Source organism: Prionailurus viverrinus, chromosome X (genome assembly GCF_022837055.1).
Source record: "Prionailurus viverrinus isolate Anna chromosome X, UM_Priviv_1.0, whole genome shotgun sequence".
Taxonomy (NCBI): domain Eukaryota; kingdom Metazoa; phylum Chordata; class Mammalia; order Carnivora; family Felidae; genus Prionailurus; species Prionailurus viverrinus.
Genome location: NC_062579.1, coordinates 118,888,072 through 118,905,738, shown reverse-complemented (window position 1 = coordinate 118,905,738; position 17,667 = coordinate 118,888,072). Strand labels below are relative to the sequence as shown.

The following is a 17,667-nucleotide window of genomic DNA, read 5'->3' as shown; positions in this document are numbered from 1 at the left end:
AATAACAGTGTACGGTGAAGAGGGTCTGAAGCATGGGTCTTTCGCAGAGCAGATGGTGTGATAGAAAACATTCACAGGCACAGTGCATGTTGCAGAGGCCATTCATAGAAGGCTGGGTGGAAACAGCGTTAACAAGGAAGCCCATCAGGAAAGCAGTGCCAGTCTTTCTCAAGCAGGAAGAGTTGAGAACAGGGACTCCATGGTTTACACCAACAGAAGGCTAGAGCAACAAAGATCAGGGAGGCTGCCACTAGAACATAAGGAAAAAACCCCAATGATTCCAGCTTCCAAAAGGACTGTCATGATCCTCAGGTTCTCCAGAGGCCACTGAAAAAACACGTGTACCCTATTTTTGACAACCCATAGTGTTCAGTGTTGCTGCCAGAGAATAAGGGCTTCTTTTCTGCCTTCCAAATCCTGTATAATTACCTCTTAGAATACTCAAGTACCTGAAGAACTGATCCCAGAAACACTTTGATGATGGATTCCGGGACCTGTAGTTTCGAGTATTCTCCCTTATATAGGGGAGAGAATGCACAAAGAGGCAAGCATGCTGCCTAGTTGCTAACAGCCAATCCAGCATGGGCCACCTCTTTGACCACTCATCACCCATAATACTCTTCTATCCATATTTTTCTCCCAAATATTCAATAGCAATACTATGTTTCTGCTTAGCATAATGCAAACATTCTTCATATAGGGGAATGTGCCTTCATCTTCTTCAAGAAGCAGTGTCAAAAATCCCATTAGACACATCCTCATTCTCTGCGGGATGTCTGTTCCTTTTCTAGTTCTGTCACAATTACACTTTGATATGCTGTAATCCACAGACTATAAGATTAAGCACCACCCACACAATTTAAATTGAGGTTAATAAATGAGAGAAGGAAAATTGGGCTAATAGATTCAAATATATAACAAAGCAAGACAAAATATGCATAGTTTCTATAGCTCTTATTTCTGAAGCTGGTCATGAGGTCATAGTATTTATAATTTCCTTCTTCCACCAGTATTTCAAGTTCTCTATGACCTCATTCAGGTGGCTAGGTTGTTTACCTGGTGGGAAGATACAAATCTTCATTTCTGACCAGTATGAGCCCTTAGTGGTCCTGCCTGCATGGGTCACTATAGTTTTCCATTAACTTGTATTATTGGCCATGGGAAGACTAAGAAACACTCTCAGAGGATCAATCTCCTAGGTTTCAAACATAGTCCTTCCTGCCCCCACTATGTAACAGCAACCGTGTCTCCCCTTGATAATCAGAAGCAATCAACCAGCCACTAACCCTCTTCTTTGTTGTTTCAGTGGCATGAGGGACCCCCACATGGCCATGTGGCAGTCTCAACTTTCAGTTCAATGGAACCATTGTTGGTTCCCCTGGTGAAAGCTTTCCTCCCTTGGGGCCTCCGCAGGGAGAAGATATTGTACAAAGAAGCATCACAAGAGGAATGTGTTCTTTGGAGACCTACAGGTTGAAGACATTCATAAGCAGAGTCCTTAGAGTACACCACATGAGGGTTCATGGGTTGGGGGACTTCATGGGTTAGATCTATGGGGGAGGTGGGGGAGGAATAGAGGGTATGTTCTGGGATCAACCTTCTTGGTGGAAACATGGTATGCTAAGTGATTTTTCAAAATAACACTACCGTATTTTCCTTTTAGGTATTTGTGTCATATACTGTCATCAACAGAGTCCTAGAAATATCTGGTTAGGAGCTACTGCTGTAGTCCTTATCTTCTGAAGTAACAAAACCTCTTCTTCCATTCCCAATTGTACTCATGTAGCCAAGATGGTGACTGAGGTTGGGGTGAGAAAGTAGCTCCAGGGACACTAGCTCAATAGCTATTGAACATTGGGTTCCAAGGTCCCTGCTCACTAGTGGAAGGATTCCTCTGTCATGTCTTTTATCTTTGGACTTTTGATCACCTTTTTTTATCCCTGGGCTAGATTAAGACATATACAGTAAGAAAATTGTATTTTGGGATATAAAACTCAGAAGTGTGGGTCACTTGATAGGCAGCACGATGATTCAACAGGATTCTGTAGCACTGACTTTAATGAGAAAGATGAAAGTCTTGACTACTGGTACACTTCTGGAGGAATGGGTTCAGATGGTGTGTGGGCACCTTTGAGAAGGATATTTGAGAGATACATATTTAGAATTATTGTCAACGAAGAGTTTATGGGACCAGGGTTGTTTAGATGGGAGAAGAGTTGATGAGGGAGAACCCAATAAGCATCTTTATTACTTTAGGGGCTGGCACAAGGGAGGATATATTACCAGTGGGTGACAGTTAAAAGGAAAAGATTCTAACTCAACTGAACAACGCATTTTCTGAAACTGGACCTGTCCACAGAGTGGGATTGTATGGGACTGAGCTGATCACTGCAAGTGTACAATAAGGACTAGATGGCCATCTGTATGCAATAAAGGGGAGGATGGACCCAAAAGAATAAAATATTCTTTGTTAAGATCTCATCAGTCTAGGGACACCTGGATGGCTCAGTCTGTTAAGCATCTGACTTCGGCTCAGGTCATGGTGTCATGGTTCACAAGTTTGAGCCCCGCATCAGGCTCTGTGCTCTCACCACAGAGCCCACATCGGATCCTCGGTCTCCCTCTCTCTCTGCCCATCTCCCACTTGTGCACTTGCTCTCTCTCTCAAAATAAATAAATAAACTTAAAAAAAACAAAAATATCTGACTAGTCTAAAATGCTATGCTTCCTGTGCATGCATGATTTCTAGATTTTGCTATTTTTTGCCTCTTTAGATTTGATACTTCTTGAAGTATTTATTTGCTTTTATAGAGAATGGCTTCAGGTAATATTAGAAAATAAATTACACAGCCAATACACCAAGTTATTACACTTAAAAAAAAAGGAAACCTTAACATTGACTACATTGACATATTTAATATCTCAATATTTATTATAATTGAGTACATTAATTTGGGTTAAGCAAATGTGATTAAAAACAGTAGACAATTAAAAAGAAGCAAAAGTATAATGCAACCACCTCTCTTAAGTCTGCAGAATTTTGTGCCTTTTTAGACATGAAAGTGTCTGTTTTGAACAGAAATCAATATTGATCTTACAAGCTTTCCATCAATTTCTTGCATATTGGTTCTAAAACTCCCTTAAAGGCACAGTGTATCTTAAAGGTGGAGAAGTCACCCTATCTTGGATCTCTTTATCCTGTACTCGATCAACTAGGCTATACTGACTCAGGGTTGGTACCTCCAACACAAAGGAGCAGCCTTTCTTTCCCTTTTATTCATTCATTTAGCACCTATGTGTCAGTGTCTATCATGTGCCAAATCCCTCGCTGTGGGCTATACCTGGGGAATACCAGCTCATATTTAGTGGTACATGACCTATTGTATCACTTTTCCCCTCCAGAGCAAATCTGATGCACATCTATGCAAATAAATGGAATGTTCCTCTCTGATCATTTGACAGGAAGACAAGTTCACCAGCCAATGTGCGTAGGAGTCAGACACTGGAGAGAGATGGAGACATTTTCTAATTAAATTAAGGGAACAGACCCTCAGTTTTCATCAGAAAACTTTCAGGTTGTCCTTCCTCTCAAGGACCTTACACAGTGATCCTGGTCCCAAAGGCAGATGAGCTTAGTTGAACCTGAGTAGAGTATCAGCTGACCACATGGATGGGCCTGCAATTTGTTTAGACAGTCAACAGGTTTCTCTGTTCCAAGAACTTGGGACTCCAGTAGTTGCTGATATCCTGGCTAGCTCAGATCGGGTAGCTCACTGTGGCTTTCCCTGGGTCGACAAGCTCTTCTTTGGGAAGGTCTGTGAGTCAAGTCTCTACCCAGCAGAGAAATCTAAGTTTGGAAGAGTATCTCAGTTCAAAATTATTTTCATAGAAAGGGGAGGAGAGGGAAGGAGGGCACTTTGACTTTTGTGGTACTTCATAGGGAGACCTAGGATGCCCAGAGGAGGAACATGATTTTATACTTTCCTCTCTTTGTAAGAGTATGCCTCAGGGGAGACCTATGGAGGGCAATGTTACTTGGTAAAATGAGGTAACCTCAGCACAGACCTTGGCACATGACACTAAATGCTTGGTAATGTGGTTACTGTTACTGAGAACATGGGTTCTGGAGAGAGACAGCAATGGTTCCACACGATGTAGTGACCACCTTCTGAGCCTTGATATTCCCATCTATAAACTGGGGACAAAAATAACCTCTGCATAGGATTAGTATGAGGATTGATGCCATCACTTTGTGATAATGCCTGATAGGTAGTAAGGCCTTGAGAAATGTTAACTGTTTTTCTCCCTTCTTAATCCTGCTGGAGTCTATACAACCTGAAACCTACTTTTGAAGATTTCTGTGTAACTATTGGAATTGAGGGAAAAGGTATTAATCAGCTATCAAGATTCAGAGACAGATGTTCCTTTGGTCAGTGGCCTCTTAAGAATCACACCCCATGGAATGTAATCTTATCTGTGTAGACTTTCAAATGCATGCCCACAAGCTTGCAGGAAAAAAAAAACCTCAATTATAGTGAAAAGTGGGAAGAAGATAATTAAAATCTGCTATATAACTCAATAAAAAGCAATTAACTATTTTTAAATGTGTATGGAAAGTTAAATATATAAATGTATGTATATATATATGTATACATACATACACACATATATATGGCAACTATAACAGACAAGCTAAATATTAGCCTAAGCCAATCCCTAGCATTCAATGTCTGCAATTTACCCACCAGAGATTTACCTACCTGGCCCCTCAGAAGCTTCAGGGGACCTCTTGTTTTCAAGCCCCAAAGATACACTTAGAGCTGTAACCTAGAATGTGGGGTTGCTCTCTGTCCCAAAAGTCAGGACACGCTGAAACTCATGCTCCTGCCTATCGTACCAGACCATCTAAACTCATCAGGAAGCCAACCTATCTTAAGAAAGCCAAGATGGAATTCTTGTTCAATCTTTTTTTTTTCTTGAGCCTGAAATAAGATCATAGATGTAAAGTGCTTGCTAAGCTATTAAAAGCTATACACACACATTATTGTCATCATTAAGATACTCTACTAGATGCAATCAGTTCAACTTGAGAAGGGCAAAAGTCTGAAGAAATCAAATGGGGAGGAGGAAAGTGAGGGAAGAGGAGCTAGCAACTTGGGGCAACTGGGGACAGCCAAACTTGTCCAGGAGTCATCAACTTCTTCTCAGCCTGGAAGAGCTAAAAGAAAATAGTAGTAGCCATTAGATTAGAAATGCACATCCAATCCAATAACCAGTCAGAGGTTCTTGGGGTGGCTGATGCCTCCAGGCATTAGGTAAAATAGTCCAGGTCAAGTGTCTTCTAGAGAGAAGGCAGGACAGGCTTATAGCTGGTGCAGAGCCTGGTTGCTACCCATTTCCATTGTCTTCAAGGTGGATACTCTGCTCTGTGTTTCTAGTTGAGGAGGTGCTAAGGAGAAGGGGCTCCCAGAATTTGGAAAGGCAGTGTCCTATAGGCACCAGGTCCCATGCAGCTCAGACACTGAGTCTGGGTCAGTTCTACTGGCTTTTAGCATGCAAACCTGTCTTCAGGCAGTGTTGGGGATGTGGTCCAGAGGCTACCCAAGCAGCCCTTCCTGGTTGGGCCAGCCCCAGGATGGCACCATCCCCTCCCACACATGACCATTTATCCTGGCCTTTACCTACTGCTGGCCCCCCACCTGATTCTAGTTTCACTGAGCACCTTGCTTTTTGAGTCCTGATTTTATGCTATATAAGCAATGGTGGAAGTGATCCAATGGTGGAATTTAGAAGAGAGCCTTGGATTTGAATTAGAAGTTCTGGGTTGAGATCCTGATTCTGCCATCCACTAGCTAGTTGTTTCCTTTTTAGGTCTTCATTTGCTTGTTCTCAAATGAGGCTAACAACACAGGCCTGGCCAGCATCCCAGGGAAGCTAGAGAGCTCAGATAAGATGCTGCATGAAAGGTACTTATTGAGACGAAGATGCTATAACTCCTGCAACTTAGAAGGGTCTTTGGGGAGGGTCTTTATCTGTACCACCTAAAACTTCAAAGCCTCAAGGATAAGAGAGATAGTAGCATTCTGGTTTGAGACTCAGGAAGAGACCCGGGCACATTTCTTCTCCCAAATAAGTTTCCTGGCTGCTTGGTACCCACCTAGAAGAGCTTCTCATAGCATTTCCCACAGTGGATGGTGTCATGGTGAATGAAGATCTGATCCAGGAGCTCACCCATTGGTTTACTGCAAATCCCACACTGAAAGAGAAAGCAAGCTAGAGGTCAACATGCAAGTGAAGCAACATAAATTAGTGGAGTGTGGAGGGTGCACCTGAGCAGACACTGACTTGATGGCACATCCTGGACTTTGAAGCAGAGAACAAAAGTTGGTAGAAAACAGAGACAAAACTCAAACAAACAAACCCACACAAATTAGCAGGCATGATGATCACATAGTAGTTAGGAGCCCAGGTTTCAGAACTGTGCCTGGATTTTAGCCCTAAATCCACTGTTTATTAGCGGGGTGATCTTGGGCAAGTTACTGAGGTTCTCTGAGACTCTATTTCCTGATATATAAAGTGGGCACACTGGCAGGTTATCATAAGGGTATGGTGAGGTAGCCCATAAAGGACACTGAACCTGGGGTCATATGTAAAGTAAGCCATTGCTGTTGTAGGAGGGCTGAGGGACTTTAATTGTGATATTTAAGGTCCAAAGGAAGGTGATATGAAAACCTAATGAAAGGGAAGGCTATTACAACAGTGTAGCTCTGCTGTCCTCAGGACTCTCACACCTGCCACTCTAGTGGATATCTGAAGGACAAAAGTGGCCAGTCATCTACAGTGGACCTTCCTGCAGACAGTCTTGAATAAGAGGGGTCATGAGTTCCTAGGTGTCTAGGTCTCCAACCATCTCCATGGCTGCCCTGGGCTGATCAGGCATTCTGGCTTCCAGTTTGCAAAAGATGCTGAGCACCGTGGAAATGACTGCTGGCATCCTCAACTCCATCCACTCATTCAGTTCCCACTTCTCCCAAGCCTCTGGCATGGAGCACAATCACACAGAGATCAAGCCTTCTTTCTAGTCTTTGATCCACGAGGCTCCCTAAGTCTGGACGATGTTAGCAGCACCACCCTTCTTCCTTACCTTAAAGCAATAATCATGGCAGCAGATGCCAAGATGCTCTAGGGTAATCTTTGGACAGTCTCTGATCTCCTGGTTGCAGTAAGTACAGATCCCTCCAGTTGTTCTGTGAGATGAAAAACAAGAACCTGGCAATCAGGCTGGCATGCAGGCTACTGATGTGATGCAGCCAGACCCTCTGATTTGACACAAACAGCCCTATGTTCCTGTATTCTCAGTCTGCCATCTTTTTCTGCACTGTGAAATTGGTTACATACCCCTTGGCTGGGCCTCAGTTTACTATAGACCTTCATGATATTTCCAGAAATTGGTCATGTATCTTCACCGTACTCACAATCATATGTGTGGACCCCTTGGTCTGATTTTTATTCCAGGCAGCTTACCTCTCCCTGACCCCTTGCCTGGCATGCTGGGGGCACTACTCTCCTCTAGAACAGGAAGACCCATGCCTTCTTCTATAGGACATGTGCCCTTGTCTTCCCTACCTGGCCCCCTGTCTTCATGATGCTTCCCTTCATGCCTGGGGCCACTAAGCCCTGCCTCTCAGATCCTACACTCTTGGACCCACCCTGCCCTGTGATACTCCAATGACCATCCCAAAGACAGTCTGGCTGTAGAATATGATGGGACATCATGTTGGAGTTCTAGATACCGACTTCTAGGTTGAGTATCTTCCCACTTTGAGGGTCCCTGCTTTTGTTTCTGAGAGTCACCACTGCTTTTCCTCCTCAGAGGGAACCTGCTCAAAGTGCCTGCCCGCCATGATTCTTCAGGCATAAATTGGGAGTGCTTTCTTTCAGAGATTTGGATATGCTTCTGACAGAAGCCAGAGGTGGTGCTACCAACCTGGAGCCACACAGGATCCTCCTTTCAAGGGCCCAGAATTACCATGATCATCTCAGGTTTGGTCCCTCCATCATGTAGGGCTCAGTCTCTTAACAGTGTTGCTAAAGACTCCTGCCTTAATCAAAATCCTGTTCCCCACCCCCCCATGTATTTTACCATTACCAGTTTCAGCTCACAGTTAGTCAGATAACACAGTAGAAATACCCCTGACCTGGGAGTAGTCATGGACCTGGGATTTAGTCCTGGCTCTGCCACTAACTCCCTGTGTAACATAAGGTACATTATTTATTCTTTTCAGGCTTGTTCCCTTCACTGTGACCTGAGTGAACTGCATCTCTAAGACTCCTTTTTCTTTTATTTCAAGAATTTAAAAATATGACTTCTTTATCATTAAGACCATCCTGTGGCCACTGTCATCTAGTGACAGCTTTAAAAACTGCTGAATGAAGCAATGTCTGCACCTTCATTGAATTCACATGAATGGCTCTCTCTGGCTTCTTGATGATAGCAACCCATTTTTCCTCACTTTCCACCTATTGCTGTCTTTTGTAGTTTAGTTTTTTTTTTCTTTCTGGTCATATTTACAGGTTAATTAAGTGATCATTTAGGTTCTAATTCCAAGGGCCTCTCCTGCTAACATGAGCTCCCTGGGCCTTCAGGCATCATAATTTCCCTTCTCAGTAGCCTTTTGAGTTTGCCCTCTTTGTCTTAGCTGCGTCCAAAGGCTTTAGTTGCCACAAGTGTGACATCCCAAGGACAGATCTGCAAGTGGATCAGAAGCAGCCAAATGGAAGACAAAAGCAAATAGACTTAGTGTGGAAATGTCTCTCAGCTGTTTCTTCTCTGTAGACCTGAGAGCTCCCTGGAAAGATAGTAGACTTACCTCTCAGAGTACAGAGAGCTGTCACATGCAGGTTTCTTCTCCACATCACATGAGTCTTCAATGCTTCTAATGCTGCAGAGAGTGTGATGGGGAAGAAAAGGGCAGAAGATGGGAACCAGATGACTACCACACTCATGAGCGGAAATGCTTTTATATTTTTAATCCTGTGGCCACAAGCTGAGACATGGTTCTGCATGGCCAGCCATCATCTGTTATGCTGAAGGGAAGTGGAAGCTTTGAAATTGGTGCCAGGGAGGCATAATTCTCTTGGAGAAGGGCTCTTGCATGGGGGCAAAGAATACCTGCCATGCTGAGGAAGATGACAAGGGCGGTGGCCACGATTCTTAAGGCTGTGTATTCCAGGAGGCACCCTCCCAGATTCACTGACCAGTAGGAAAGGATCATGGCTCTTCTCCCCACATATGCGTCTGGGTTATAATGTGAGTCACTAAGAGCCCACTCACAGCAGAAATCAGACGTTAGGAATGGGAGCAAACAAAAGAAGGAAAGATTCTGACATATTACCTGTGTTTGAGTTACAGGGGGAATTGGGTTGAAGTTTTTTTTTTCTGTTTCGCATCTTCATTTTCAATATGACTTTTGATAATAAACACAAATGATTAAAAAAAAAAAAACCTATTGTCAGGAAAGTGTGACCAGCTACAAGCCATGGGATACACTTTAGTGAAGCTGCCATTCTCACAGGAGCCATGTGGTGGCCATGAGAGGTAGCCAGAAAAACTGCTGCTCCGAGGTTAAGTGATTTGCCTAAGGTCATGCTTGGAGTAAGGAGTGAGCTAGAATTTCAGTCCAGGTTCTGGTTTTGTGTGTGTGTGTGTGTGTGTGTGTGTTTTTCTCAGCATTAAGCTTATCTCTAAGCTTCTTGGAAGGTAAAGAAAAAGGGGGAAACACAATACACTACACAATCCTCCAATAGAGAAACTCTGCTTTTTTCATAAGACATAACATTTTAACTGAATGTAAACTTCAATTTTAAAATAAATTTAGATAAGATGCCTAGGTGGCTCAGTCAGTTAAGCGTCTGACTTCGGCTCAGGTCATGATCTCACAACTCGTGAGTTTGAGCCTCGTGTTGGGCTCTCTGCTGACTGCTCTGAGCCTGGAGCCTGCTTCAGATTCTGTGTCTCCTTCTTTCTCTTTGCCCCTCCCCTGCTCATTCTCTCTCTCTCTCTCTCTCTCTGTCTCAAAAATAAACATTAAAATTTTTTCAAATAAATGTAGTTGCCATATGGTAAGAATTAAAGTTTACAGAGGAGTGGGAATGACAGAAGAAAACCCAGGAGACAGAGTTCAGTCAAGTAACACTCCTAGAGGCAAATGCTGGATGGCAGGGACAGCTCCCTCGGGGGTGCTGGGGTTTTTGCATATATTATTTCTAATCTCAAAACCTCCCTAAAAAAAAGCTATAGAGTCAGAAAACAGATCAGTGGTGGCCAGGGGCTGTGGCCGGTGGTGTGGGAGACTGCTAATGGTTATGGGGTTTCCTTTTGGGGTGATGAAAATTGGATTATATTGTGGTGATGGCTGCACACATGATGAATGTACTAAACGCTCCTGAATTGCACACTTTAAAGAGGGAAGTTTATGACATGTGAACTATATCTCAATAAAGTTACTGACAAAAACCACCCTTAGGAGTTACAGGTGAAGAAACTGAGGCTCAGAAAGGTTGAGAATCTTGTGAAAAATGACCCAACCAATGGGGGCCAAGCTAGGGCTTGAACTTGACATCCATGTCCATTATCCCACAACACCCATGAAAGCTGGTCCAGAATCCCCAGAGGCCCAATCATGAAATAAGGCCAGGGAGTTCCTCTCTGTAACTAAAATCCTCATTCTAGGCATGAGATGATGTGCCATAAAAAAAGATTCCTGGGAGAATGGTATGTCAGTGCAGATTACTTTTTAACTGAGGTGGCATGAAGGTATCCTTCCATGTGGCATCAGGAAACAAGCAGATATAGAGATGATGAGTGAAAAGTTAAGTATATATGAGAAACTGTAGTCAAATGTGTGCTCAAATGTGTGCAATTCATGGCCATAGAGTGGCCATACAGCAATTAAATGTGAGGAACCCTGGCATGCTGGAAAGGGCATGGGAGCTTAAGAGATGGTAGGGATGGAATTAACTAGATAAAAGAGATTGGAACAGGATGGAATTAACTAGATAAAAAGTCCTTAAGGGCTTTGCCAGCTCTGTAAAGAGGAATGCTCTTAGAATTTCACTAAAGAAAGCTTGTGGTCTACCAAGAAAAAAAGTTAGGCAGAAGGGCATGGCACTGGAAGTAGGATGTAGGATGAATTAACAATAAAGGGGAACACAAAGGTACCAACTTAGGTAGAACAGCTTGAAATCATGTCTGTGGGCAATTATATCATTCATCCATTCAATAAATGATTACACAGAAACAATTCTGGGCCAAGTCCTGGATGAGGTATGGGGGATTCAGGATCATGGAAGGATCTGAGACTTGCTCTTACCTGTCATAGCATGAAGACACTTGCTTCCCAGAGGATACCTCACTAGCATTCATGTATTCCTTCATGAAGAGAATCCCTTTGCTGTAAAAGAAGCACAGTGAAACAGAAAGAGGTATACTGAAAGATTCCAGGGCACTGGGTCTTGCCCAAAGGAGGGTCCCAAGGCTGGGAGGAAGTGAAGGAGCTTATGGTAAGCCCTGGAGGTAGAGGCACTGATGGGCTCTAACTGCCACCAGGCAAGGAAAATGGCAAACAGGAGCTGCTGCACTGTTGAGTGTACTATTGACTGGGCTGAAATTGGAGGCTGTGGGTTCAGCTTGCTGTGTACAAATGTGAGAGCCCTGGAAAAAGGCTCCCTGCAATCAATGTCAACATGCTTTCCTTCATGAAGATCTCTATACTATGGGAGGCTTGTCCCCCACCTCCCCAGACTGAAGTAAAGTGAACTTCCTATCTTCCTCTCTGACTGCATTTTCTTTCCCTTTTGCCCCGGCTCCAGATAGTTTCCAAACTGCAGCCGTAGACTGTTGGTCCTCGCCACTCTGTGTGAATCTCTAGCAACAATAAAATCTCTCCCTTCTCAATCCTAGATAGGCCTGTGGCAAAACTGGAAGTCAGCACCATGTTTGGCTTACCATGGCCCTGAATTTGACCTTTATCAAGCTGGCTTGATGTTACCAGAGAGTGCTCTGATCTCCTTGCCCTCCCCATACACACACAACACTCAGCCTTCCTGCAATAGCTAATACTGCAGTTGAGGCCAGGAGTGTAGGTGAAGCAGTAAATAATGTGAGAGAGACAGACATAGGCCCTGGCCTCAGTGGGCTTTCTCTGGCCTTACCACATGTTTCTCAAGAGATATTATTAGCAAGGTCCTACAGATGGCAGAGCACCAGGAATTGACATTGGGATAGGGGGAAGGGGATACAATGAGACTCTGTCCAGGCTTACAAACAGGACTTTAAATTGGGGAGATCTGGACTACACTATGTGGTCCCTTAACCAATGGGATTCTGGGAATTGGGGGTGGCACTAGAGCTAATATTAGGGAAGTGACATGGGACAAAAACCAAGTCGTTTAGCTCTTGGGGGGATATAGCCCAGAGAACACCTCCCAGGTTGTCTCTTATTACCTGGTTGAAATGGAGTCCAATTCATTTGGGGAGGCTGGGATGTAAACATGAGGCTGCTCAGTAGAAGGAGTAACGGTAACAGTGACCATACAGCTCGAGGGGTTTTTCACCCTGAAGGAAGTAAATGGAGGGGGGAGTGTGTCAACACTGAGAGCTGACATCTGTCAAGGTCAAATAGGGTTTGGGGGCCTACTCCTGAGACTGCCACTTGAAGGAGTTTAAAAATATGCCAATGTTTTTAAAACAACCCACACAAATCACGGAGCTTATACAAGTTATACAAGTCTCCTGAGATCAGTGGGTAGAACCACTTACTTTATAGATAAGAAAATCCAGGTTAAGTGACCCAGGTAACACTGAGTCAGTGGCAAGACCTTAATCTTACAGATCCTCCCAGAACTCCCCAGTACAGCCAAAGGCCTTGGCCTGTGACTCACTTGATTTGAGCAGAGCCATTGGGCTGACAGGGACTTGACAGAACAACTCAACTCACCTCCTCACTGGATGGGACAGCCCCTTCCTAGGATCAGCTCTATCCCCCATCCTCCAGAGAACTCTCTGGAGAATAGAAGGCCAAGGGAGAGAGGGACAAATGAATTTAGGCATCACCAAAGAAGAGACTTGGATGTACCTTATTCTGGAAGGCATTTGCCACAAGCAGAGGCAAGAAACTGACACATATGATGGTTTTTCTGAATCTCCACCATTTGACTGTACACACAGTCCTTGGCCTAGAATCTGACCTCCTAGCTGGCTTGCAAGGTTTTTCTCTGGCCAGGCCCTTACTTGCTTTCACTCTGCCTGCTCCTGGGTCACCAGTCCCATACCCAAAGCTGCCATAGCTGCTTGCTGCCATCGAAGGCATTCTGTTGGGCACCACCACTGCCCCCCCCCACAACTTGTGCCATCCCCTTCACATCTACCCACTCTCCAGTGGCCTTGGGACAGCTCTATAGGCATACATTTTCTTGGGATGAATTTGGCTTCTCTCCAATATGTTGCTGCTCAGATCAAGTTCTGGATGTGGCCGTCTCAACCTGACCCGGGTTCTGGGGTATCACTCCCTTGTTACAGAATCCAGTGTTCAAGACCTCAACTAGTTTAACAGTGGGCAGGAGCGAGAACAATCATGATCTTGTACTGCCTAGCTCCCCAGCTTCATCTTCTCAAACTATTTCATACACACACACACACACACACACACACACACACCTGAATCTCTAGCCACACTAACTGTCCTAATACCTTTGCACATAACACCACCTTCTCCTTTCAGAAACCCTTCTGGAGTACTTGTTCTATCACCTCAGAGAAGTACCTTGCTTTGGGCAAAGTACCCTGCTTTTATGTGCCCAGTGATCCTATGCCTATTCTTATGTCACCCTATGATATAGGAATGAACCATGGAAACTAGAGGAGGTGGACTGACTGGGAAGGGAGGCCCCATGGGAAAGACAGATGGGGGATAAAATACAGAGCCAGAGTATGAGGAGAAACTGAATGCATGAGGAAGGAACAACTAGCAAGTGTCTGGCATTCTGTGGTCCACACTTAGCACAATAATTGAAGGGACAACAGAGCTGAAGGGGCAAGGTAAAAAAAAATCCCGTGGGGATCCTTCTAGGACTGCAATGTGAGCAATAGAAGACCCCCACCAGGAAGGCTCTTATTCCTGGTCAGGTAACATCCCACCTCCCTCCCATAGTCTCCTCCTCCTAATCTAAGATCCAGCCCTGGCCCTGCCCACCTGGTCTCCTTTCCCCCTCCTCACTTCACTTCTTACCCTCCATCCACAGAACCCTTCATTTATTCTCTTCTTCTCAGCTCCCTCTCCCATCGTGGTCTCTGTACATGCTGCCCATGTTGTGTCTTTCCAGGTTGTTTTCCAGTCTGGCTCCTCCTTGTGCTTCAGGCCTCAACTTAATTGTATCCTTCTTAGCAGAAAAGCTTTCCCCAACAATCTGAGCTACAACACTCCTTGTCCCAGCCTGTCTCCATCAGAGGACCCAGTTTCCTTCTTTTCTGGGCTTATCACAAATGGAGAAGCACAAATAGAGCACAGTCATTAGCAGCACAGGCTCTGGACTCTGACTGTCTGGGTACTGATCCCTGTTAGACCACTGCCTGGCCAAATGACTGTTGTCAAGCTATTTAACCTCCCTCTGCTTTAGTCTCTGCTCTGTAGATCTGAGATAATAGCACCTCCCCTATAGGGTTGGTGTGAGAATGAGACAAGTACACATAAGGCACAAGAACAGTGCCTGCACATTTTCAGTACACAGCAGACACTAATGGTTATCATTATGGTATTGTTGCTATAGTGTTTATTCATTGGTACACCATGCAGTCCCTGAGGGTGAGTGCTCAGGGGCCTGGCCTTCTTGCTCAATGTGGGTGATACCTACAACTGGTTCATAGAAGGTACTTATATATTGTCTCTAGGCCCATGGCTCTTGCTTACTTCCAAACTCATGGTTGCTTTGGGGAAAGATCTCCAGAGAGCAAAGAGAACACCAAAATGTTGCCATGCAAGGCCACCCTTGTAGGGGTGGCAGTGCAAGAGTTCATCCAACATCCTTTATCTCTGATAGGAGCTCCTGTTCACACCAGGGTACACGTTCCTCAGAGATCTTCCATCTCCATTAATGGCAAAGGCATTCCACATCCCTCTCCTGACCCAGATCTTCATGCTCCAGATGGATGCCAGAAAACATGGTACTCTGTTCACCTTCTCTGTTCCAGGATTGGTCTAAAAGATTTGATGCTATGGCTTCAAACTGAAGCCCATGAGGACCTACCCCTTGGCACTCATTGCTGGTCACCTTTCCACTGCTTACTGGCCACTTATATCTGCAGAGAGGATTGCCTAACATGTTAGGGTTTGTTCTGGATGGTGGCTCATGAAAAGAAACTTGGGCTATATCAGGAGCCCAGCACAGTGTAACGCTTACCTGCTGGTGTGGCTTCCCAGTTCCACAAGCTCCTCTGGTCTTCTGGGGCTGCTCTGCTGCTCTGGGGTTCTGGGGGCTGCAGGCTGCTGGAAGGGTGCAGCTGGGTCCCCGTGGCCACCTCTCAGGACTGCAGGCCTCTCCTGCCAGGTCTCTCCCACTTTGGCAGGCACATTCTTGTCTTCAGAATCAGCCAAGGTGCTGAGGAACAGTGAACACCTTTACGGAATGAGTCTTTGGGACCAGTCCTTCTTCACCCACTGCATGCTGATGTCACCTATTGTGGCCATAATGGGCTCCTCTCCCAGAGGGTGGGGAAGAGAGGAGCCCAGTATGGCCCCCACCCCAGGGAGAGTCTATCTCCCTTTTGGGGGTATCCCAGCACTACTGCTCCCTTCCTACTGACAAAGACAGTCTCCAAGAACACATGATGACTTCAATGAGGTTTTAAAAGACAGTCTTCTTCTAGTTGGAAACAGTGGCATTCCTGTCCCCTTCTTCCATTGGCATCTTTTTTTTTTTTTTTTTTTTTTTTTTTTTTGCAAGGCTTCCCTGTCCCAGTCCATCTGTCCTGTCTAAAAAGCCTCAAGCCATCTGGTCTCTTCCCCAAGCAGTAGTGTTCAGACGACTTATGAACACAGCCAGTCCTGCCAGTGCCCAGCTGTCTGGGAAGGAGCATCTCCCCTAGGCTCCCCTGGCAGGCTGGGTGAAGGTGAAAAAAGGGAAACAGACCATAATGCTCACTGGGTTTTCAAAGGGGCTAATGACCCCAAAATTGGTCGCCAATACCCAAAGACTCTGGGCCAGGCCAGAAATATGTGCCTTGGCCCATTTGTGATCCTCAAGCGCCATCTGGTGGCTGGTATGGGCAAGACTGCAGCATAAGCCCTGCCCAGTACATCCATTTTCCTTATAGATGGTCACATTTCCCAGCAGGCACCGCGGTCAGAACGCTTGGCTGCAGGAAATGGTGGTGCTCCCGGTACGCACACACTGAAATGCGTAGGAGCCTGGCGCACACACAGGCAGGTGCATACGTATTGTTGTGGCAGTCTTATTTTCACAGCTAGGAGTATATGTCTTCTTTATTGCTAAGTAGTCCTAGCTATTATTACGAGGTAATAATATTTTCATCCTCTTTTTACGATGAACAATCTGGGGTGAGGGTCCCTTTGCAGGTCATAAATGGCAGTCAGAATGGAACTTCAGCCTCCCTCCCTGGGAGATGAAAGTGGAATGGAAGCAGAAGCAAGAGCTCATCACTTAAATGTCCGAAATAAGAGATAAGTATACAAACAAAAGTTTGAAAAACCTCAGTTTCTTCCCCCACAACAGCCAAACATTATGAAAGAGCTGTCTACACTTACTCTTGTGACTTCTTGACTCATTTTTCCTTGTCAACTCTCCACTGAAGCTACTATTGCTTCCCAATATCCCAAATTATCTGTGCCTAGTACCAATATCTGGTCTTTTAGCCCCTGCCCCCACTGGGGACTCTCCAGAATCTCAGGGACCCCAAAAGCAATCATCTGAAGCTGAAAAACTTAATTTGAAATGCTCTGGATATTTTATCCAGGTAGATGAGCCTTGGAAACAACCCAAGGGCTGTTTCTCTTGCTCCCTCACTCCTCGCTTAGATACAGTCTCCATAAGATTACTATCAAGGCAAAAAAAATTCTTAAAACCCTCCTCTACAAATAGTAGTAGGAACCTTTAGCCTTCATGTGGAGCAGGTAACCTCAATTTACCCATCCACCAGAAACACAATTCTCATAAAAAATAAAGTGGGGCAAAGACAAGAGCTAACTCATAAAACCAGTGAATTTGTGTGTGTGTTTATACCTGCTCATGGCTGAAAATTTAGAATTAAAGCCATGAGATCTCTGCTTGTGTTTGTCTATATGTTTATGTATATATGTTTGTGTATATATGTATGTTATATATGTATAATATTTTCTTATCTCTGGAGAATATACCAAATTAATTTATAAAATCCCTTATCTTCTATTCCAAATAACTTAGAGATAAATAAGCACTTACACAAATTAAACATTCCTAAAACTTTCATAAATTAAAGAAACAATTTCTAATACTTTGTAAAAAAAACAGTATTCTTATAAAAACTAACACAAATGGCTAAAATTAACACTGGAAACAACAGATATTGGTGGGGATGTGGAGAAAGTTGTTGGGAATGCAAACTGGTGCAGCCAC

General features: G+C 44.5%; 1 protein-coding gene across 13 annotated transcripts in view; it reads right to left on the bottom strand.

Annotated features, from left to right (window-relative positions):
* Nucleotides 1-2,913: 2,913 nt before the first annotated feature.
* Nucleotides 2,914-17,667, bottom strand: part of ZNF185 (zinc finger protein 185 with LIM domain) — a 64,515-nt gene continuing 49,761 nt past the window's right edge. For 9 of the 13 annotated variants that reach the window (XM_047844158.1, XM_047844161.1, XM_047844167.1 and 6 more), the window contains 7 exons: nt 15,457-15,672; nt 12,506-12,616; nt 11,373-11,453; nt 8,871-8,942; nt 7,145-7,247; nt 6,158-6,256; nt 2,914-5,218 (listed from right to left, as the gene is read on the bottom strand). In XM_047844158.1, coding sequence (XP_047700114.1) covers nt 6,158-6,256; nt 7,145-7,247; nt 8,871-8,942; nt 11,373-11,453; nt 12,506-12,616; nt 15,457-15,672 — 682 coding nt within the window. In that variant the 3' untranslated portion in view covers nt 2,914-5,218. The remainder of the gene's footprint in view (nt 5,219-6,157; nt 6,257-7,144; nt 7,248-8,870; nt 8,943-11,372; nt 11,454-12,505; nt 12,617-15,456; nt 15,673-17,667) is intronic. The other 4 variants (XM_047844160.1, XM_047844163.1, XM_047844164.1 and 1 more) reach the window with 2 other exon arrangements.